The sequence below is a fragment of the Gopherus evgoodei genome, chromosome 7, assembly GCF_007399415.2.
Source record: "Gopherus evgoodei ecotype Sinaloan lineage chromosome 7, rGopEvg1_v1.p, whole genome shotgun sequence".
Lineage (NCBI taxonomy): Eukaryota > Metazoa > Chordata > Testudines > Testudinidae > Gopherus > Gopherus evgoodei.
Genome location: NC_044328.1, coordinates 73,700,359 through 73,719,340, shown reverse-complemented (window position 1 = coordinate 73,719,340; position 18,982 = coordinate 73,700,359). Strand labels below are relative to the sequence as shown.

Genomic DNA, 18,982 nt, shown 5'->3' with positions numbered 1-18,982 from the left:
TGGTGTGGGTGATACAAAGGGTAATTTTTTCAGCCAGAGTTCAGGATGGATGCATTACTCATGAATAAAACTGGTTGACATTTTCTAGATTTTGATTTTTAATGAAAATTTTCATTATAGTGTTGAATTTTTGATAAATCCCCTCCAAAATCCCTCTAACAGTTTGCCAAAGTTTTCACAATTTGGTGGGTTTTGACCAAATGCAGAGGATTTTTTTTTTTAATTTCAAAAATCTCATGAAAAATGTCCGAAGTTTGATGGAAAAATATATACAAAAGTGAAAAATTTTGCAAACAGAAAAGAAAAGTTTTTCTTTGTATTTCCCAACCTGCTCTGCTCATTGTTGATTTTGCAATTCCTCTTTTAAAAGTGCACATAAAATCTTCATACCACCCCAGGCCATCAAGTATTCTCTTTAAATCACATATTTTGCTGAAAAAAACAAATGTAGAAATAACTTAGGGAGGTTTTACAAATGTCTTTGGCCCTGTTCTTTTATATCTCCTTACCTACAAACCTATCTTCCCAGGGCCTGTCTACATGGTAAATAGACTAACAAAATAACTAAATCAGTTCTCATTCACACCGGTAGTTATTTCAGTTCAATTCTGTCAGCAAACACTTATTTCAGAATAAAAGCACCCCCTTTGGAAATAACTGCGTTCGGTAAAAATGATTTAACTCAGGTCCTCTACAATATCATGATTTTAAGAAGCAACTTCTGTGACCTGTTGGGACTCAGAAACAAGTGCTGTATCCCATAGGCAATGGCACATTTTCAACTCTTTAATAGTGAAAAGTTTACAAGCCAAGACTTCATCATGGAGTCACTGCAGTTAAGATTTATACTTGTGAAGACTTAGACCCAGAGAGCAGCCAGCCAATTACTTCTAACCCTGATGGCTTGTGACATATCAGACCTGATACCAGTTACAAGTCCAGCATTAGTATTACCTGTCATGTGTCCCAAAGCAGTGTCATTTTAGGGAGAAATGCCTCATTTTGGAGGAAGGAGGGGGGAAAGGAAACATTTTTGGACTATGTACCTATTGGGTGTCTGGGAAGTGGGCGGGCAAAGCCCGCCCACTGCTAAAGGAGCCTCCCCCAGCCTAAGGGGAGGAACCACAGGGCCACAGAACCCACTGAGTGCGGGGGACAACTAATAAAAGAACAGGGACAGGAGTGAGGTCAAAGGGTCAGAAGGAGGGAACCTAATGGGGACACCGAGCAGAGAACCCCGGACAGCGCCCACTGCTCCTCGAAGGCGTCAAGGGAGCCAGTGGACGCCGCCCAGAGGAACTCCGCCCGGATGCGTGATCGGACCATGGAGCGGAAGCAAGCCCCACAGTCACCGGAGTCTCCATCGGCCAACCTCCCCTCCCTGGTCGCGTGGATGGCCTTTTTCGCCAGGGCGAGGAGGAGGTTGACCAGGAGGTCCCGGGACTTCGTGGGGCCACGGATAGGGAGTGCATACAAAAGGAGGTGAGGGGAAAAGTGTAACCAGAAACGTAAGAGGATGGCTGTGAGGAGCCGGTGTAGGGGCTGCAACCTGGTGCACTCTAAGTAAACATGCGCCAGGGTCTCCCTCACGCCGCAGAAGGGGCAGGTGTCCGGGACAGGGGTAAACCGTTTTGGACTATGTAATGGGGTAGCCTGGCACTGACCAGCCCAGTCTAATTAGCCCTGCCACCATATCTTGGAGGGAGTGCGGGGCTTAATTAATAGAACCAGCTGGGTGCTGATTACCCTATAAAGAGCAGCAGGAAGGTGCAAACTAGAGTGGCTGCTAGAAGTGAGTAAATCCTAATAAGGAACCCTGTGGTACTGGGAGGAAATGTGAAAGCTCTTCTGGGAGTGAGTAGGAGGATCCAGAGATGAGCAACAAGGACTATCAAAGGGATGGAATGCAAGTCATATGAGCAAAGGCTGAAGGAACTGGGTATGTTTAGTTTGGAAAAAATGAGATTAAGGAGGAACATGGTAGTGTGAAAGCCGGCTATAAAAAAGATGGAGAAAAGTTGTGCCCTCTTGCCACAGAGGGCAGGACAAGAGACAATGGGTCCAAACTATAGCACAGCAGATCTAGACTAAACCTCAGGAAAAACTTCCTAACTGTAACTGCCTAGAGAAGTTGTAGAAGCTCCTTCTCTGGATGTCTTCAAAAGGAGGCCGGTCAGTTATCTATCTTAGATCGTTTAGACCAGAGTAGGCAAACTTTTTGGCCTGAGGGCCATATCTGGGTATGGAAACTATGGTGGGCCATGAATGCTCGTGAAATTGGAGGTTGGGGTGTGGGAGGAGGTGAGGGCTCTGGTTGGGGGTGCAATCTCTGGGGTGGGGCCAGAAATGAGGACAGGTGCAGAAGGGGGTTCTGGGCAGCGGTGCAGGCTGTGGCTGAAGGAGGGTGGGTCTGAGGGGTTTGGAGGGTGGGTCTGAGGGGTATCAGGGCTGGGGTTAGGGGTTGGGGTGTGGAAGAGGGTTGGGGGGGCAAGCTTTGGGTAGTGCTTACCTCAAGCAGCTCCTGGAAGCAGAGATATGCCCCTCCCTCTGGCTCCTATATGGAGGCATGGCCAGGCAACTCTGTGCACTGCCCTGTTCACAGGTGCTGACTCTGCAGCTCCCATTGGCCCCGTTTGCTGGGTTTGTGGGGGTGATGCTTGGGGTGGAGGTAGCATGTGGAGCCCCCTGCCTGCCCCTATGCGTAGGAGCTGGAGGGAGACATGCTGCTGCTTCCAGGAGCCATGCAAAGAAAGCCTCTGACCCACCTCCTGGGTCGTACTTTGCCCACTCCTGGTTTAGACCCAGCAAATCCTGCATCTTGGCAATGGGTTAGACCTAGATGACTCTTTTGGTCCCTTCTAACCCTATGGCTCTATGAGGAGGAAACCCTGAGCCTTCCTGGAAAAGGCTCCATGCTGGGAGGGCCTGAGAGACTCCCAGTAGAAGCACAGACTTGATGTGGCTCCCAGAACTTCATTTTTGGGAGTGAGTTTGTTTTAATAAATCCAGCCCTAAGGAGGGGTATTGCTGAACCAGAAGAGTGTGTGTTTTGTTTTCATTGTGTGCATGAGAGAGAACCTGGAAGAAGGGAAACCGAGACAGGACTGCTGTAGAGTAAGGCCGCACAAGGGTGCTCAGGAGTTGGCCAGTCCTATCACAAGGCAGGTTTTTATTTAAGTAAAACCTTGGCAACTGTTTGAAAGGTGTTCAGAGGTTTGGCAGTTTAGAAGCAGCTTCTGATAAGATGGCTGTGTGGGGAGAATGCAGTCTTGGACTGCAGACTCCTAGGGCCAGGGATTATGTTTGTACAATGGCTAGTACAATAGGGCCCAGATCCAAATTGGGCCCTGTAGCTGCTACTGCAGCTGGAACAAGATGTGATCTAAACAATAGCACAGTTGTCCAAGGTGCAAGTTGTTATATGGTTCTGCAGATTAGCAGAAGAACGCATTATATGGGCTTTGTAAAAAATGTATGCTCACAGATATCAGACCTTCTATATTAAGGTTCCATTTAGAACTAGCACATAAAAGGTTAATAAATGACTTGGATGTTATAAGCCTCTAGAATGCTGAAATTCAAGTCTGTAACATGGTGATAAGGACATCTGTATAAACTCTTCTTGATTCTAAGACAGTTAGAAACAACCTATGGGCCTCTTGAACTCGGACAACTGAGCATTTAGTAAAGCATCTATTATCTGCAGTGTTGGTCCCAGGATATTAGCAGCAAGGTGGGCTTTTTGTTGGAACAACTTCTGTTGGTGAGAGAGATACAAGTTGGACTCAGACCTGAAGAAGAGTTCTGTGTAGTTCAAAAACTTGTGTCTTCTACCAATAGAAGTTGATCCAATAAGAGAGATTACCTCACCCACCCTCTATTTTCCCCTTTATAAAGGGGGTCTTAATATGAAGTGTGACCCAAATGTCTAACTCTAGATGGACTTAGAGATCATGGAAATATAGGGCTGGAAGAGGTCAAGTCCAGCCCCCTACGCGGAAGCAGGGCTAAGTAATCCCAGACAACCCTGACAGGCGTGTTCAGCTTGAAGGTGGGTTTTTTTTTTTAAACAGTGGTGAGAATTCCACAACCTCCCTTGGGTGCCTATTTTGAGAGTTTAGCTATCCTGAGAGTTGGAAAGTGTTTTTTTTTCTTCTAATATCTAACCTAAATTTCCCTTCTTACAGAGTAAGCCCATTACTACTTGTCCTACCCTCAATGGACACACAGGAAAAATTGATCCCCATCCTCTTTATTATTGCTTTGAATATACCTAATGATTGTTATCAGGTGTCCCTTTCTCCTCTCCCCTGTGCTGTGCTTTCCCCCTCTCCCCCCCCACCCCGTTCCTTTTTTCTCAAGACTAAACATGCCCAGGTTTTTAACCTTTCCTCAAATATCAGGTTGTTCTCCTCTGGAGTCGCTCACACTTGTTCAGATCTTTCCTAAAGTGTGGTGCCCACAACTGGACACAGTACTCCAGCTGAGGTGTCACCAGTGTTGAATAGTGTGGGACAATTACATTACTCCCTCTGTCTTACATATGACACTCCTGTTAACACATCCCAGAAAGATATTACTTTAACAAATGCATCACACTGACTTGTACTCAATTTGTGATTCGCTCTAACCCCCCAGATCCTTTTCAGCAGTACAACCACCTAGCCAGTTATTCCCTTTGTTGTAGTTGGTTTTTTTCCTTCCTAAGTGAAGTATTTTGCACTTGCCTTGATTGAATAAATTTCCTCTTGTTGATTTCAGACCAATTTTCTAATTTGTCAAGGTCACTTTTTAATTCTAATCCTGTCCTCCAAAGTGCTCACAAGCTCTCGCAGCTTGCAGTCCTCTGCAGATTTTATAAGTGTACTCTGCTATCAAAGTCATTAATGAAAATATTTAATATTACCAGACCTACTTATGTGAGACCCCCATTACATAATCCCTCCAGTTTGATGGCAAACTGCTGATGACTACTCTTTGAATACTGTCTTTCAACCAGCTGTGTACATACTTCATAGTGACTTCATCTGGATCTCATTTTCCTGAATGTCATGTGGAAGTGTGTCAGAAGCCTTACTAAAATCAAGACCTAGCACATCCATTGCGCTGCCCCATCCACTGGGCTAGTAATCCTGTCAAAGAAGAAAATTAGGTTGGTTTGGCATGAATTGTTCTTGATAAATCCATGCTGGCTATTCCTTATAACCCTGTTATTCTCTAGATGCTTACAAATTGTTTATTAATTTGTTCCAGTATCTTTCCAGTTGTTGAAGTTAGGCTGACTGGTCTATAATTCCCCAGGTCCTCTTTGTTCCCCTCTTTTTAAAGACAGGCGTGGTGTGCCCTACCTTAGTCCCTGGGACCTCACCAATCCTCCTTGAGCTCTCAAAGATAATTGCTAATGATTCCTAGCTGACTCCAACTAATTCTGTAAGTACCCTAGGATGAATTTCATCAGGCCCTGCTGACTTGGATACATTTAACTTATCCACAAAAACAAGGAGTCCGGTGACACCTTAAAGACTCATCAGAAGTGAGGTTTTTTTAACCCACAAAAGCTTATGTCCAAATAAATCTGTTAGTCTTTAAGGTGCCACTAGACTCCCTGTTTTTTGTGGCTACAAACTAACACGGCTACCCCTGATATTTAACTTATCTAAATATTCTTTAACCTGCTCTTCCCCTATTTTAGTGTGTGGTTTCCCCCCCTAGTTATTAATATTTGTTGCCTATCTAGTCACCATTAATGCCTACTTTGCTTCAGTCTTCACTAAAAAGGTTAAACACCACAGCCTTCTTGATGCCATCAGTTTATTAGCTCTCCTTCCCTGCTAAGTAGAGGACCTACACTTTCCTTCCTTGTTCTTTTGCTCCTAATATATTAAGAACCTCTTCTTACTGCCTTTGTCCCTTGCTCGGTAGAACTTATTTTGTGCCTTAGCCTTTTACTTTTTTCCTACAGGCTTGTGCTATTCTTTTGTAAAAGTGTATGCATAGATACACCTGCACCCATATACACTACATAAAACATACACTGGTTTTTCTCCCTGTGTAGCTCCATACACAGACACAGTGCATACTTCTCAACCTTCACTCCTACCAATGATTTCAATGGAGTGAGGCAGATTTCCATCAGCTGACAATATGTCCCACAGCTATAAAAACTAATGCTGGTTGGAACTCAGGATTTCTGTTCTGTGGGAAATTCTGACATTTCAAAATTTTTTTTCATTCTGAATTTTTAAAAAGTTTTCTGCAAAATGAAAGGTTAAAATTTGTGGATCAGTCAAGATTGATGGTCTTAAAACAGACTATCAATGTTTCATTCTGATATTGACTTTTTAAGGATAATATAAAATTTTGAACTGGAATTCATTTTAAAATGAAGAATTGAAATGTTCTGATCTAGACAAGGTCTCAGTTTGGTCATCAGAAGCTTCATCTCAGTAACTTTTTTTTCCCCAAAACAAACTTAGGTTGAAATCAACACATTCTGCATAAAAATTCTATTTTGATGTTGACATAACATTTTCTCACAGAAAAACATTTCATTGGAAAATCTTTTACTAAATCTATCAGTACTCAGACACAATCCCTTATGTGTACACAGAGGTGAAGGTTACAAAATCAGCGCATGATCCAGCATGCAAAAATGCATAAACATTTATAATATATCCACTGCCACCTGCAGTGTTCCAAACCACAAGCATTCAAAAATCATGAGATTGGCTTAGAAATCATGTTTTTGAATAATAAAATTAATTTGGGACTCTCTATCTTTGCTGTCTGGTTTGAGCTAGTAAGGTACACTTAAGTCATGTTTTCAAGTTTTCCTTTACAACCATGAGAGCTGGCAGTGTCTTTTCATATAATAATAAAACCCTCAGATTCACATAATCACTCCCTTCTAGGGGCTGGGGCTTTATATAAAACACCAAATAGCATGACACTCAGAATAGAATTGCAAGAGTTGGTAACATTTACCTGCTTGTTCCTAGTTCAGGACTCTTTTTGTAGCATGGGCCTGTCTATGGTTAATCAAAATGAAGTGTCCATGAGGAATTCAGCACTTTAAATGTGAACTTATTAACTGGAAATCAGTTGAAAGCAAAAATATTCAGGTAATGTTCCAAGGCTTCAGACCAAGGCATTTGATTTTTGGAATGCCTCAGGACATCTGCAGGCCTTCTAAACTCACCTGCTGGCATAGCTACTGTCTTGACACTTCCAGGCTGAATCAGACTCTCACAAAAGGATTGACTCTTCATTCCACACAGACAAATCAGGAGCCAGCAAAGCCCACGTCATTTTTAAGGATTTCATCAGTCTCTTTTATAGTAGGGATGCCAACCACTCAGCCTTATGGCTGAATGCAGCCTGTTTCCTGTATTTTTGTGGCTTGCATGGCATTCTGTATGTTGTGAATATGGCCATTTACTTTTGTTTAATAGAAGTTTTCAGCATTCATGCTTGCAAAGAGAACTTCTGAAATGGGAACTGCATGTAACCAAAGCAGTGACTGCCTGAGTCTGCAGCCAGCCTGAAACAATCACTTTGAGAAGTGTGAACTCCCCTGCCCTCTATTGGTCTCTGGGGTGTATCACCTCAAATCTCATCACAATGCTAAATTAAACACAATGTTTAAAAAAAATGTAATTGTTAACTACTTCACTGCTAGATCCTTGCACTGGAGGGAGCGGGGATGGGAACTGGGTGCTGCTGAAGAGAAGGAAAGGTAGATCAAAGCGCAGGGGAAATGTCAAAAGATGGGGGGGGGCGGGGGAGAGAGAGGGAGAAAACCAGCAAAAGGAAAAGAGGGCAGAAATAGCTGTGGATTGAAAGGAGAGCATACTTACCTTTAGTATTGCTCAGTGGGAATCAACCAAGCCACTAATAAGTAATGAGAGTAATTAAAAGTTAAGTTCCTGTACAAAACCAAAATATTCTATCCTGGGTCTTTGTGTAAACTACTGATTTGACCCCAGTGGGAGTTCTACAGTGGGTTGATGGACAGGGGTGGCCCTCAATTTATGTCCCAACCCACAACTAAAAATGTAACTCATCCTTCTCCCCGGAGTGACTTTGATACCCTGCTTTAACATCTGTTTTTCCCTGTAGCATCTTCCCTGCCATTGCCTGGATTCTCTAGCTGTTCTGTGTCCCAAGCCCTGGATGCCCTATAATACCTCAATGGACATAAAGGGGCTGCTCAACTAGTGATTCCAAGGGCTTGGTGTAGGGTGGGTCCCTTTTCCAGCTCCTGGCACAGAATTCACAGAAAATTAACCCAAAGCAAAACTGCTCTGTAGAGCCATGGGCATGGCCAGCATAGATTCATTGACTTCAGTTAGTGGAGTTATGCCTGTTTACACAGCTAAGCATCTGGCCTATTGAGTGTATAAATCAGGGGCGGGCAACCTATGGCATGGGTGCCAAAGGCGGCACGCAAACTGATTTTCAGTGGCACTCACAGTGCCTGGGTCCTGGCCACTGGTCTGGGGGGCTCTTCATTTTATTTAATTTTAAATGAAGCTTCTCAAACATTTTAAAAACCTTATTTACTTTACATACAACAATAATTTAGTTATATATTAGACTTTTATAGAAAGAGACCTTCTAAAAACATTAAAATGTATTATCAGCATGTGGAACCTTAAATTAGAGTGAATAAATGAAGACTCGGCACAGCACTTCTGAAAGGTTGCTGACCCCTGGTATAAATACAAACATACCATGAGCTCATCAGATAAAATTAAAAAAAAAGTCAATGGCAGTTGTGGTAGCACGAGCTTGTTTCCCATAATATAACACTGCTGTCTGTTCAGCCAGACTAGTGGCTACGTGGTGTAACCTTTACATGGCTTAGGCCATGTCTACACTAAAGGTGCTGTAGCGCAGATGCTTCCTACGTGGATGGAAGAGGTTTTTCCATCAATCTGGTTCATCCACCCCTCCGAGCAGTTGTAACTAGGTTGATAGAATAATTTTTCCATTGACCAAATTGCATCTAAATCAGGGGTTAGAGCACGAGTTGGCAGCCTTTCAGAAGTGCTGTGCCGAGTCTTCATTTATTCACTCTAAGGTTTTGCATGCCCGTAATACATTTTAACATTTTTAGAAGGTCTCTTTCTATAAGTCTATAATATATAACTAAACTGTAGTATGTAAAGTAAATAAGGTTTTAAAATGTTTAAGAAGCTTCATTTAAAATTAAATTAAAATGCAGAGCCCTCTGGAGTGGTCGCCAGGACCCGAGCAGTGTGAGTGCCTCTGAAAATGAGCTTATGTGCCACCTTCAGCACATGTGCCATAGGTTGCCTACACCTGGATTACAGCATCTTAACTATGTACCTCATGGGGGGTGAATTTTCCCCTACCCCTGAGCACTGTGGGTAGATTGATCTAAATGTGAAGTGTAGCCCAAGTCTTATGCTAACTAGATGACTAAAGCCAATGGGATGGACTTGGATCACTGCTTGCCCACATGAGTTAGAGCCCTCAAAATCCAGCCCTACAGAATTGCTCCCCTCCCCGATCTGGCTGCCACTCTTCCTTCCCTCCACCAATCTTCTCTGCTTGGGGACCGCATAGTGCAGCGGAGCCAGGATGGACAAGGAGCTGCTACAAGCTGACATTAATGCTCTGCTCAACTGAAATGAAATAAAACCATATGGTGTCATCATGGGTCACTGACTTAAAACAACAACAAAACTCCAGGCCCTCTGAGCCCTTCAGATGGTAAAACTACTGCTGAGGATTCTGCCGGTCTCCGGCATGCCAGGAGCCTTCTCAGTCTGGGGAAAATCTCATCAGAGACTTGCAGTGGCATGGGAAGGGATTGGGCTTCTCTCTTGCACATGGGTTGGGGCTGAGGCTAAGTTGGGAGAGAGTGTTTCCTTTTTCCAGATCCTCAGCTGGTGTAAATGAGCACAGTTCCATTGAAGTTAGTGGAGCGACAGTGATTTACATCAGTCGAGGATCTGGCACCCAAAGCTTGTCTACACGTTACTGTTTGCCAAGCCAGGGTGTGACTCTACAGCCTGAGAGCTCCTAGCATTCCAGAGACAGGCAAAATCCTCAGCAGTAGTTTTACCATCTGAAGATTGAGGGTGGAGAAGGTATGCAGTAACATCCTGTGTGGATATTGCCACAGTGCAGCGTCTTAGAGTGCAGTTCAGTGCCCAACTACTTGCAAGTGTAGTAGGATACGCTGTAGGGTGGGACTTTTGGTGTCCATGTGGAATGCTGCACAGAAGGCTGGTGGGTGTAGATTCGCACCTTGGCTTGCCGCACAGTAACTCACTGCGTAGATGATCCCCTAGTGTGCAAAGCAGGACAGGCAGCACAGTTTGACTGATATGCACAAGGTAGAAGGTATGAAACCTGAGTGTGTTGAACAGCAACCACTACTGAATTCCTTCCCCACCCTCAATCACCTCAAAGCTTCAAAAAAATAAATACATCCCCTCTGCCTGTCCTCCCAGATCTAGTGTCTGGTTACGCATTCTATGCTTACCATGGCAGTATCTGAGCTCCCTTCTTGTCTCTCTCTGACCCAAGAGCAGGAAAAGTTGTATTTGTTTTTTATTGTCAGGGAAAGTTTGGGTGAATACATGGGTCTTGTGTTTCCTCTGGAAAGCGCTGAACTTTGGGGGCCTTCTGAACTCAGGGCAGGGTGCACCATAGTCTCAAGTTAGCTACCATCTTGTGTCTACTGCTCCTACCAGCATCACCCATCGCTCCTTGGATCATGGGTGTCACAGTACACTTTAGCAGGAATGGGAGAGGCTATTATCTATGTCACAGAATGGTGGAAATTACACTATGGCTATAGTACACAGCAGCAAAATGGAGCAACCACTTCTCTGGCTGTATCTACACTAGCAAATTCAAAGCCACAGTTCACCACCAATGCAGGTCCCCTACTGGAAGCTTGAGTGTAGATAGGGTGTAGATGTTCTTACCAGCGTGATGTCCAATCCTACCCTTAGAACACCCAAGCCCTGTCTACACTAGACATTCCACTAAGCAGGGAAGCTACACCAGTGCTGAATTACAGCTATTGATCATAGCCTCCATCATTGTAGTACCTGAGCACTTCACAATTTGTAATGGTATTGTGCTCACGACTGCACAGAAGCACGATTATCTATCTATCATCTTACCCCGTCTAACATAACTGTGGATTTCATTGTCTGTATAAATGTGCAAAGCATTTCTGAGTTGATCTGTGAAGGAAAAGTCCTTACTCTCTACTTCCATAGAGCAGGGTCTCTGAGTGGTAGCAATGGTTCAGTCTGCTGTGTGCTGTGTCATACATGCACCATACTGTTACACCCACCCTGGTAATAAATGAGGGGGAGAGAATGTGTTTGGTTCATCCATTTTAAATCACCTAAAAGCAGGACCTGTGAGAGCTACAGTGACGTAACATGGCCACAGTGCATGGCATGCAGATTTTAGAATATAAATAGCCTAGTAAATTACTTATTTAGGCCTCAGTTCATGCAAGGTGCAAAGCACTGGCCTCTCAAGCCCTTGTTTAAAATAAATATTAGGCACTCAACTATGGATTATTAGTAAAAGTAAATTAATAAACTTTCCATGTAAGTAAATGGGAGCGGTAGGTGCTCACTGCTGCTGTAAGTCAGGCTATTTATTTAAATGCCTACATGAATGTAGGTGCCTAGCTTTTGGCATCCAATTTTGAAAACACTGACCTTCAGTTCTGTAATGAAAAAGACTCTGAAGAATACTGTAGAATGTGGCACAAACTGCAGAAACCCTGAAATTCTGGACTCCACAATTTTCTTCTGTGGCCAATGCTGTGTCAGTTTCTGGCAAGATTTGACTGTGTGTGTGTTTTCCACTGAGGCACTTATCCATTTCCTTTCACAAACCATCCCAAGCTGCAGTAAGTCTCAGGGCCTAGCAGGCTGGGAAGTGAGAACATGTAATGATGTCACAGAATGGAGTAGGACCTTTCTTACAGTTGATTACAATCTTGGATTCTCACTGAGCAGAAGGAATTTTTCAATTATTTGTTTATCAGGGGAAAAAATGCTCTGCAGGCTAAGCATAAGTGCTACACTTGAGTGAGGATTATATCCATGCTGCTAAACTTCACATTTTATACTTCATTTTCGTTGTGAAGCCTCAATCAGATAAGTGTCTTTAGCAGATTTATGTTTAATGACAGGAAAGGTGAATTTTTGTAAGCCTCTGAACTCAAAATTAGCTGAAGGGACTTTCCAAAAATAAATGTAATCTAAACTTTAAACTTAAACTTTCCAAAAATAATCACCCCTGGGCAAAGGCCATGCATGGAAAGGTTCAGTCCAAAACAATGAATTTTTCAGGAAGTTATGAGCATTTGAAAACAGAGGGTTGGTTTCAGTGGAAACTATTTTGCAATATTAATTATAGAGGGTGATACCAAGAACCAACTACAATAACTCACAGGTTCCTGAAAGAGACACTATTTCACAGTGTGATGTCATGTCCTGTAATGATATAATATACCATTACTTAACATATTATTGCATATTAAACTCAGCTGGCAAAATGAATTTCTTTATTGCCATCAAATGTCTTTAAATGTCCAACAATTTGAAGCTTCAGAAGCTTATGTATTAAATCTTCTGCATATTCTACTAAACTCGAAGGAACTGTGTTTTCAAAGATCAGTGTCAAAGTTGCATCTGTGCGATTTGTACACTCGCTGCTTGTGCAAAAGTCTCCCGTTGGAAAATGAAAATGGGAATTTACAATAACTACCAATTTGCCCATGCACTGGTAGCCAGTTTGCCCTTAGTTAAACACAAATGCTGTTACACCAGCCACTGATTATGAGGGGGTGAAACCAGGGATGGATCTACCCCAATGTGTCATTGTCTAGATAAAAGAGCTTTGAAAGGATTCACATGTACTGCAAGGAAGTTTACTGCATTAGCTGGGTGACAACCACTGATCTGAGTAATTGAGAATCATGGCTTCTCTGCATTTGAGAAGGACTCAGGAAGTAGTTGCACAAGAATGTCGAAAGCATAGCTGTTTCCAACTTTTTGGCTAGGGAATGTCAATGAAGCAGCAGCAAAGAGGTGAATTGGACTCCTGCTCTCCCATAACAGTAATCCAGAAGGCCCAGGTTTCAGGGCTGCTTAGGGATCACATATGGAAGAAGTTTCAAAGTTCAGGAAAACCCTGCTGTTTGAGGGTGTGTTGTTATGCTGTATGGGTTGTTGCAATGGCCAGGACTGGGTCAACTCTGTTCAGCTTTCGTTTGCTGTTTGCCTGGGGAACACGCTTCAGGTGTTCTTGTTCACAGAGGGCTCACAGTACCTCTTAATGTGACAGAAGTAGTTGTTAGTAGGGCTGGGCAAAATTTTTTGTACAAAAAACATTTGACAACACGAAAACATTTTGTGAATTTGTGTCCCCCCCTCCCCACCCCAAAAAAAAAGAGAGAAAAAAGGAAACATTTCTTTGTTTTCTAAATGGAACGTGCCAATGTTTTGGTTCAAGGCAACTTTGTGTTTTCAGGGGTATTTCAATTTTATTAAAGGAACAATCAAAAATGTTAAAAAATGCTCCAAATCAAACCAAAACATTTTCAGCTCTTTTCAAATTCACTGAAAATTATGGAAAAAAATAATTCAACTCAGGATATTTTCCTCTTGATTTTTTTCAGAATTGGCCCGAAAACTGGAAAAAATCAGCTATTCACCCAGCTCTAGTTGTTAGTGTGACTATGTAGTTCCATCCACAGATAGACTGCAAGGTAGTGGAATGGCCACATTCTGTATTCCAAGTTAGTTGCAGTCAAACCCATCCAAAAGATCCATTCTTTCTTTTCCAACAGTGTCATTCATAATTGCAACGTGAGGGTTCTTTTAGGGTGCCAGGCTGTTTTTAGCCATAGGAAATGTCTTCCGTTCTGAGACTCCACTGGGTTTATCCCTTGTATACCAAAAATTACTATGCACGTAGCATTGTTATAGCCGTGTTGGTCCCAGGATATTAGAGAGACAGGTCGGGAGGTAATATCTTTTATTAGCCCAACTTCTGTTAGTGAGAGAGACAAGCTTTGGAGCTGACACAGAGCTCTTCTCCAGGTCCTTCAGCGCTGTGTCAGCTTGAAAGGTTGTCTCTTACCGATAGAAGTTGGGCCAATAAAAGATATTACCTCACCCATCTCTCTCTCAGAATTACTTGAATCAGATTTATTGGTGGGTTGCAGAAACGCAGCCTCAGTACTTCTACTCACTTCCTTGTGAGCCTGTGACACAAAACCAGCTTCATTCTCAAGATAGGAATATTTTCTACAGAGCCTGTCACCTTCAGGTCACTGACTGAACTCTGGTCCTGGTTGGTAGGGACCAAAAATTACCAGCTGCTGGTAAGTCTAGATCCAGTTCCTAATGGACACATCTCAGCAACCACCATCCCAGTTGGCCCTACCTGACAACCTTGTAATGGTGTTCCTAGTGGAAAATCCAAGGTGTGGGTGGATATGGAGACTGAGCTTCCCTTCTCACCCCTGTGTGGGTTGGTGCGACATAGTGGGGAATCTTACATGGCTTTTATTCCTGTTCTGTGGATAAGGAGGCCTTTTGGCCCCTGGACTGTCAATCCAGAACCTTTCACTGTGCTGAATTCACTAAAACCTCCCAGAGAGTGATGCAAATACCATGCGTCCAACCAACCTACAAAAGATGGTGTGGTAGGGCAGGCAGCACATAGTTCTCCGGAGACCTGGGTTCAATTCCCAGCTATGCCATTGGCTCTGTGTGATTGTGGATAAATCACTTTGTCTGTCTATGACTCACTTCCCCCTCTGAGAATGGGACTATAGCTTCCCTGCCTTCAGGGGTGCTGTGAGGTTAAATATACTAACGTTGTGAGGTGCCCAGGTAATGTGATGAGGGAGGGAGATAAATTTCCCTGTAGAACAGCTTCCCACCCTGTGAGATCAGAGCAATTCACTGGTATGCTAAATGTCACCTCAACCTCATTCACTCTTCCCCTCTGCCCAGCTTTCATCAAGACTCTCAAGAGCAAGGTGGAAGTCTTGGGAATCAAACTGAATAGAAAACCAAGCATGTAATACCAAGGGTTGATGAACAGAGCTTGTGAGAGGCTGCCCTCAAATCTTATAACAGCAGGCCAGGATAATTCCATTTTACATTTAATTTGTTTATATTTCTCACTTCAAAAAAGTCTTTCTGGCATCCCTGTGAATGGAAGCATCGCAGGTCACCTAGTATGAATAAGGGCCTCTGATGTCACTTCAATGCTCTTCTGACTATATTTAGGGTAAGACTCAATAAGAATTGTCTTCATCTGTTTATTTCAGTACAGAATAACTTAGTATAGTATGAGGTAATCTCAAAGTATGAATGGGGATGTCTGATGTCATCTCCATGCTAATAGGACTTTTTACAGTATGTCATCTAAGGCTGCAGGGGAATTCTTCTAACTCGCTCATTTAAATACAGTATAATACAACATAACATAGTATAATGTGTAGGTTAACTCAGACCCACCCCCTTGGGCAGAATTTGGATGGATGGATAGATGAATAGATACATTTATACTAAGCATACATACATTATATCACTCTTAAAAAAAATCGATAAAGTTCCAGGTCTGCCTCACTGTAATGAGATTTTTTTGAACTTTGTGTTGCGATCAATGAGAGGAATATTATTGGCCTGGAGAATTGATATACCCGCTCTGTGTGGCTTGTTCTGCTCCCAGCCTGCCCCTGCCCCCTAGGTGTACGATTCCATCAGACACTTAACCTCTTTTACAGTGTCATCAGGCTAAAAGGAATCTAATAGTGACACGGGACTTGTGCTCAGCTCTCTGGCACTATTGCTTTCCTGTCACAAATAATTTATAACTTTCTATTTCCATCTCTGTGCCTACACCCCAGCCCCACTTTCTGCTCTCTCTGGGCTGGGCCAAATCAATAAACTCACACAAGCACAGTGGCACTTCAGGGTGCTTCAAGGGAATGAGGGAGAAGGGGGAAAGAAAGAAATTACAGTACCTGCCCCTTCATGTTTCAGAGTAGCCGCCGTGTTAGTCTGTATCTGCAAAAAGAACAGGAGTCCTTGTGGCACCTTAGAGACTAACAAATTTGTTTCAGCATGAGCTTTTGTGGGCTACAGCTCTCTTCTTCTATGCATCTGAAGCAGTGAGCTGTAGCTCATGAAAGCTCATGCTGAAATAAATTTGTTAGTCTCTAAGGTGCCACAAGGACTCCTGTTCTTTTTGCCCCTTCATGGACTTCTTAGGTGACCTCCTCTGCAGGTGTAAATCAGCTTAGCTCCAGGATCTGGCCCCATATGTACGAAGCTCTCAAATACCTCCTGACCAGATCCTCAATTGGTGTAAATCGACACACATCCATTGACATGAGTGGAGCTACACCAGCTGGGCCTCTTCAGATACAAACCTTTACATTACCTGCCTCCACATACTTCCCAGGCACCATCCTCTGCAACACCTGCTCCTTCCAGTACACTTCAGGCTCCATCACCTGAAATGCCTGAACATCCTGATGCTTCTGAGGTGCTCAGCCCTACAATACCATCGTCTGGCCTGGGAACAGCCCCCAGAATCCCAGCCTTACCTATGCTGCCCTGGCCTGGCCTCCCCCAGACCCTGTACTGCCCTGCCAAGCTGGGCTGCAGAACATGCCTTTTCTCTTTGAAGTCTGGCCAGCTTGTTGTGTAGAAAGAGCTCTGCAGCGTATCTGCCTCCCACCTTAGGTGGAGCAGGGAAGGGTGTCAGGCACCTTCAGTTATTTGCTTTCACTTTTAGGAGGGACTTTAGGACAGAGCTTAAAGTGAATTTAATACAGGATTGACAGTCCTGGAAACCAATACCTGAATAGCATGGGCAGTCCTCGTGCAGCCCCTCCACCCCATGCCTCAGCCCTGACCTGGCAGGACCCCCATTTACAGTCTGAGGGGGATTCGGCCTTCATGGCCTCTCCAATTCTTGGTGGCTTTGCTGAGGTCGCCAGCAAGAGGACTATTAGTGAAGGTGCTGCTTGGGTTGCAAACACTTGCCCATCAGCACAGGCTAGGAAGCTCTCCAGCCCTTTTTGCCAGCAACCAGCAGGAGGTAATGATTTTCTTTCATCACTGACCTCAGCTGGATTTGAACCAGTGACGTAGCGGCATAAAACTTCATATAACAAGGACAGGAACATAAACTGAGCTTTAACTTTCCATCTTCATTTGGGGATGTCTCCTCTGCTCTGTCACATTCCCCAACACACCTTCTCTATGCTTCTGCGTTATGTTAATTCACTGCCCGATAAATGCCGAAGCGTCATGCTTGTGGGAGCTTTGTCTTTGCTAATGATCTATGTCCCACTGCCAGTTCCTTTGGCTACCCTGTGCCCCCAGTCACTCACTTATCCAGAGAAAAGTCTTTGGTAATGCTTAATTGGTTAATAAGTGCTTTACTTTATTGGAAATACAAAGCACTTTGTGTGTTTTAGTCTCTTGCTCTCTTGGGTCAGAGCTTCTTAATCATGTAGCATGATGTTGACACCCAGATGGGTCATAATTACACACATTATTTGGTTCAATACAGGGGAAAGTGGGTGAAATTCTATGATCTATGACATAGGAGGTCAGACTAGATGATTTAATGGTTCCTTCTGCCCTTTAACTCTATGAATCTATGTCCTTGGGCCCTGTCACCCTTCACACGTATTTCCCTCTCAGTCACACTACAGATCAGATCTGCACCACTCACACATTAAACAGCGATTCTGCAAGTTGCTACGGTTGCCGAAGTCGGGCAACTGAGCTGGGTTTGTCCAACCTCTCACAGCATCACCGGGAATAATGGTCCAGAACGGCCAGTACATCAATGATAACCTAGTTGCTGACACATGAGACAGCCTGCTATTCCTGGTGCTCGTTTTGAGCTGTGTTAGCTCTGCAGTGAAAACTCCCGTCAGAGAAGGGTTCAAAGGGACTCTCATTGATATGGCTGGCAAAAACCCTGTGACCATGTTGTGGCCATGCTGAGTTAGAAGAAGCCATTGCACAGGGTTATTTTCTGCTCTGTGCTGCGCATTGACAGCTAATCAGGCCTCCTGGTTTGGCAGCTGGGGTTGGTGAGGGCAGTGCCACAATTTGATGGCTCTGAGGGGATGGAGGAGCTGTGGAAGGAGCTGAGTTCTGACCCAGTTTCACTCTTTTACAGGATTATCAGAACCAAAGTTCAACAGCCTTTCCACCCGACACCAGATGGGACTGGGACAGGAGTGACTGCACCTGGACACACTATCGGTAAGAAGACAGTGGAGGGGCCGGCACAATGAGGGATAGGGCCAGTGGATCTAGACACAAGGGAATAAGGATGAGGTGGGGGGAGTGAAGCAAGATGGACACTAGGGCAGACTAGCATGAGATAGGCACCAAACAGCACAGCTAAAGGCAGAGGGTAAAATTCTCCGCCGGCCTAACTCCCATGGGGTCAGTGGGTTACATCCAAGTCAGAATGCGACTCAGCATGTAGACAGGGTTGAAATCTCATATTGAGTCATTCTTTATCCTTCTTACCCCCCTTTGTCTTTCCTCTCTCTCCTTTCCCTCCCTGTATATAAAGTGTCCATCACCAGAGTGTCCAAGCACATTTCTCCCTTTGCTTCCCTTTTCCTGCCACTCTTCCTCTTCTTCCATCTCTCCCCTCCCTGGTATGAGCCCGATTCTCAAAGACAAGGATATGCCTGTTGCAGGAAAAGACATTCCCAAGAGCTGGCCACTGAGTCCAGCAGTGCCGGGATGTATTGCCCTGAGACGTTAATGGGAGATGGTTTGACTATGTTGTGCACAGGATTCTGAGCCTGTAATAAAGTCTACAGAGAGTTTGCTAGTCTATAGTGTTACAGGCTCCATGCTAAGGGCGTATAAGGCATTTTTTATTGTTGGTTCTGTGGGCTTGTGTGTAT

General features: G+C 43.9%; 1 protein-coding gene across 2 annotated transcripts in view; it reads left to right on the top strand.

Moving 5' to 3' along the window:
- PAX2 (paired box 2) overlaps positions 1 to 18,982 on the top strand; it is a 97,727-nt gene that overhangs the window by 24,020 nt on the left and 54,725 nt on the right. For both annotated transcript variants that reach the window (XM_030569241.1, XM_030569242.1), the window contains exon 4: positions 18,235 to 18,320. In XM_030569241.1, coding sequence (XP_030425101.1) covers positions 18,235 to 18,320 — 86 coding nt within the window. The remainder of the gene's footprint in view (positions 1 to 18,234; positions 18,321 to 18,982) is intronic.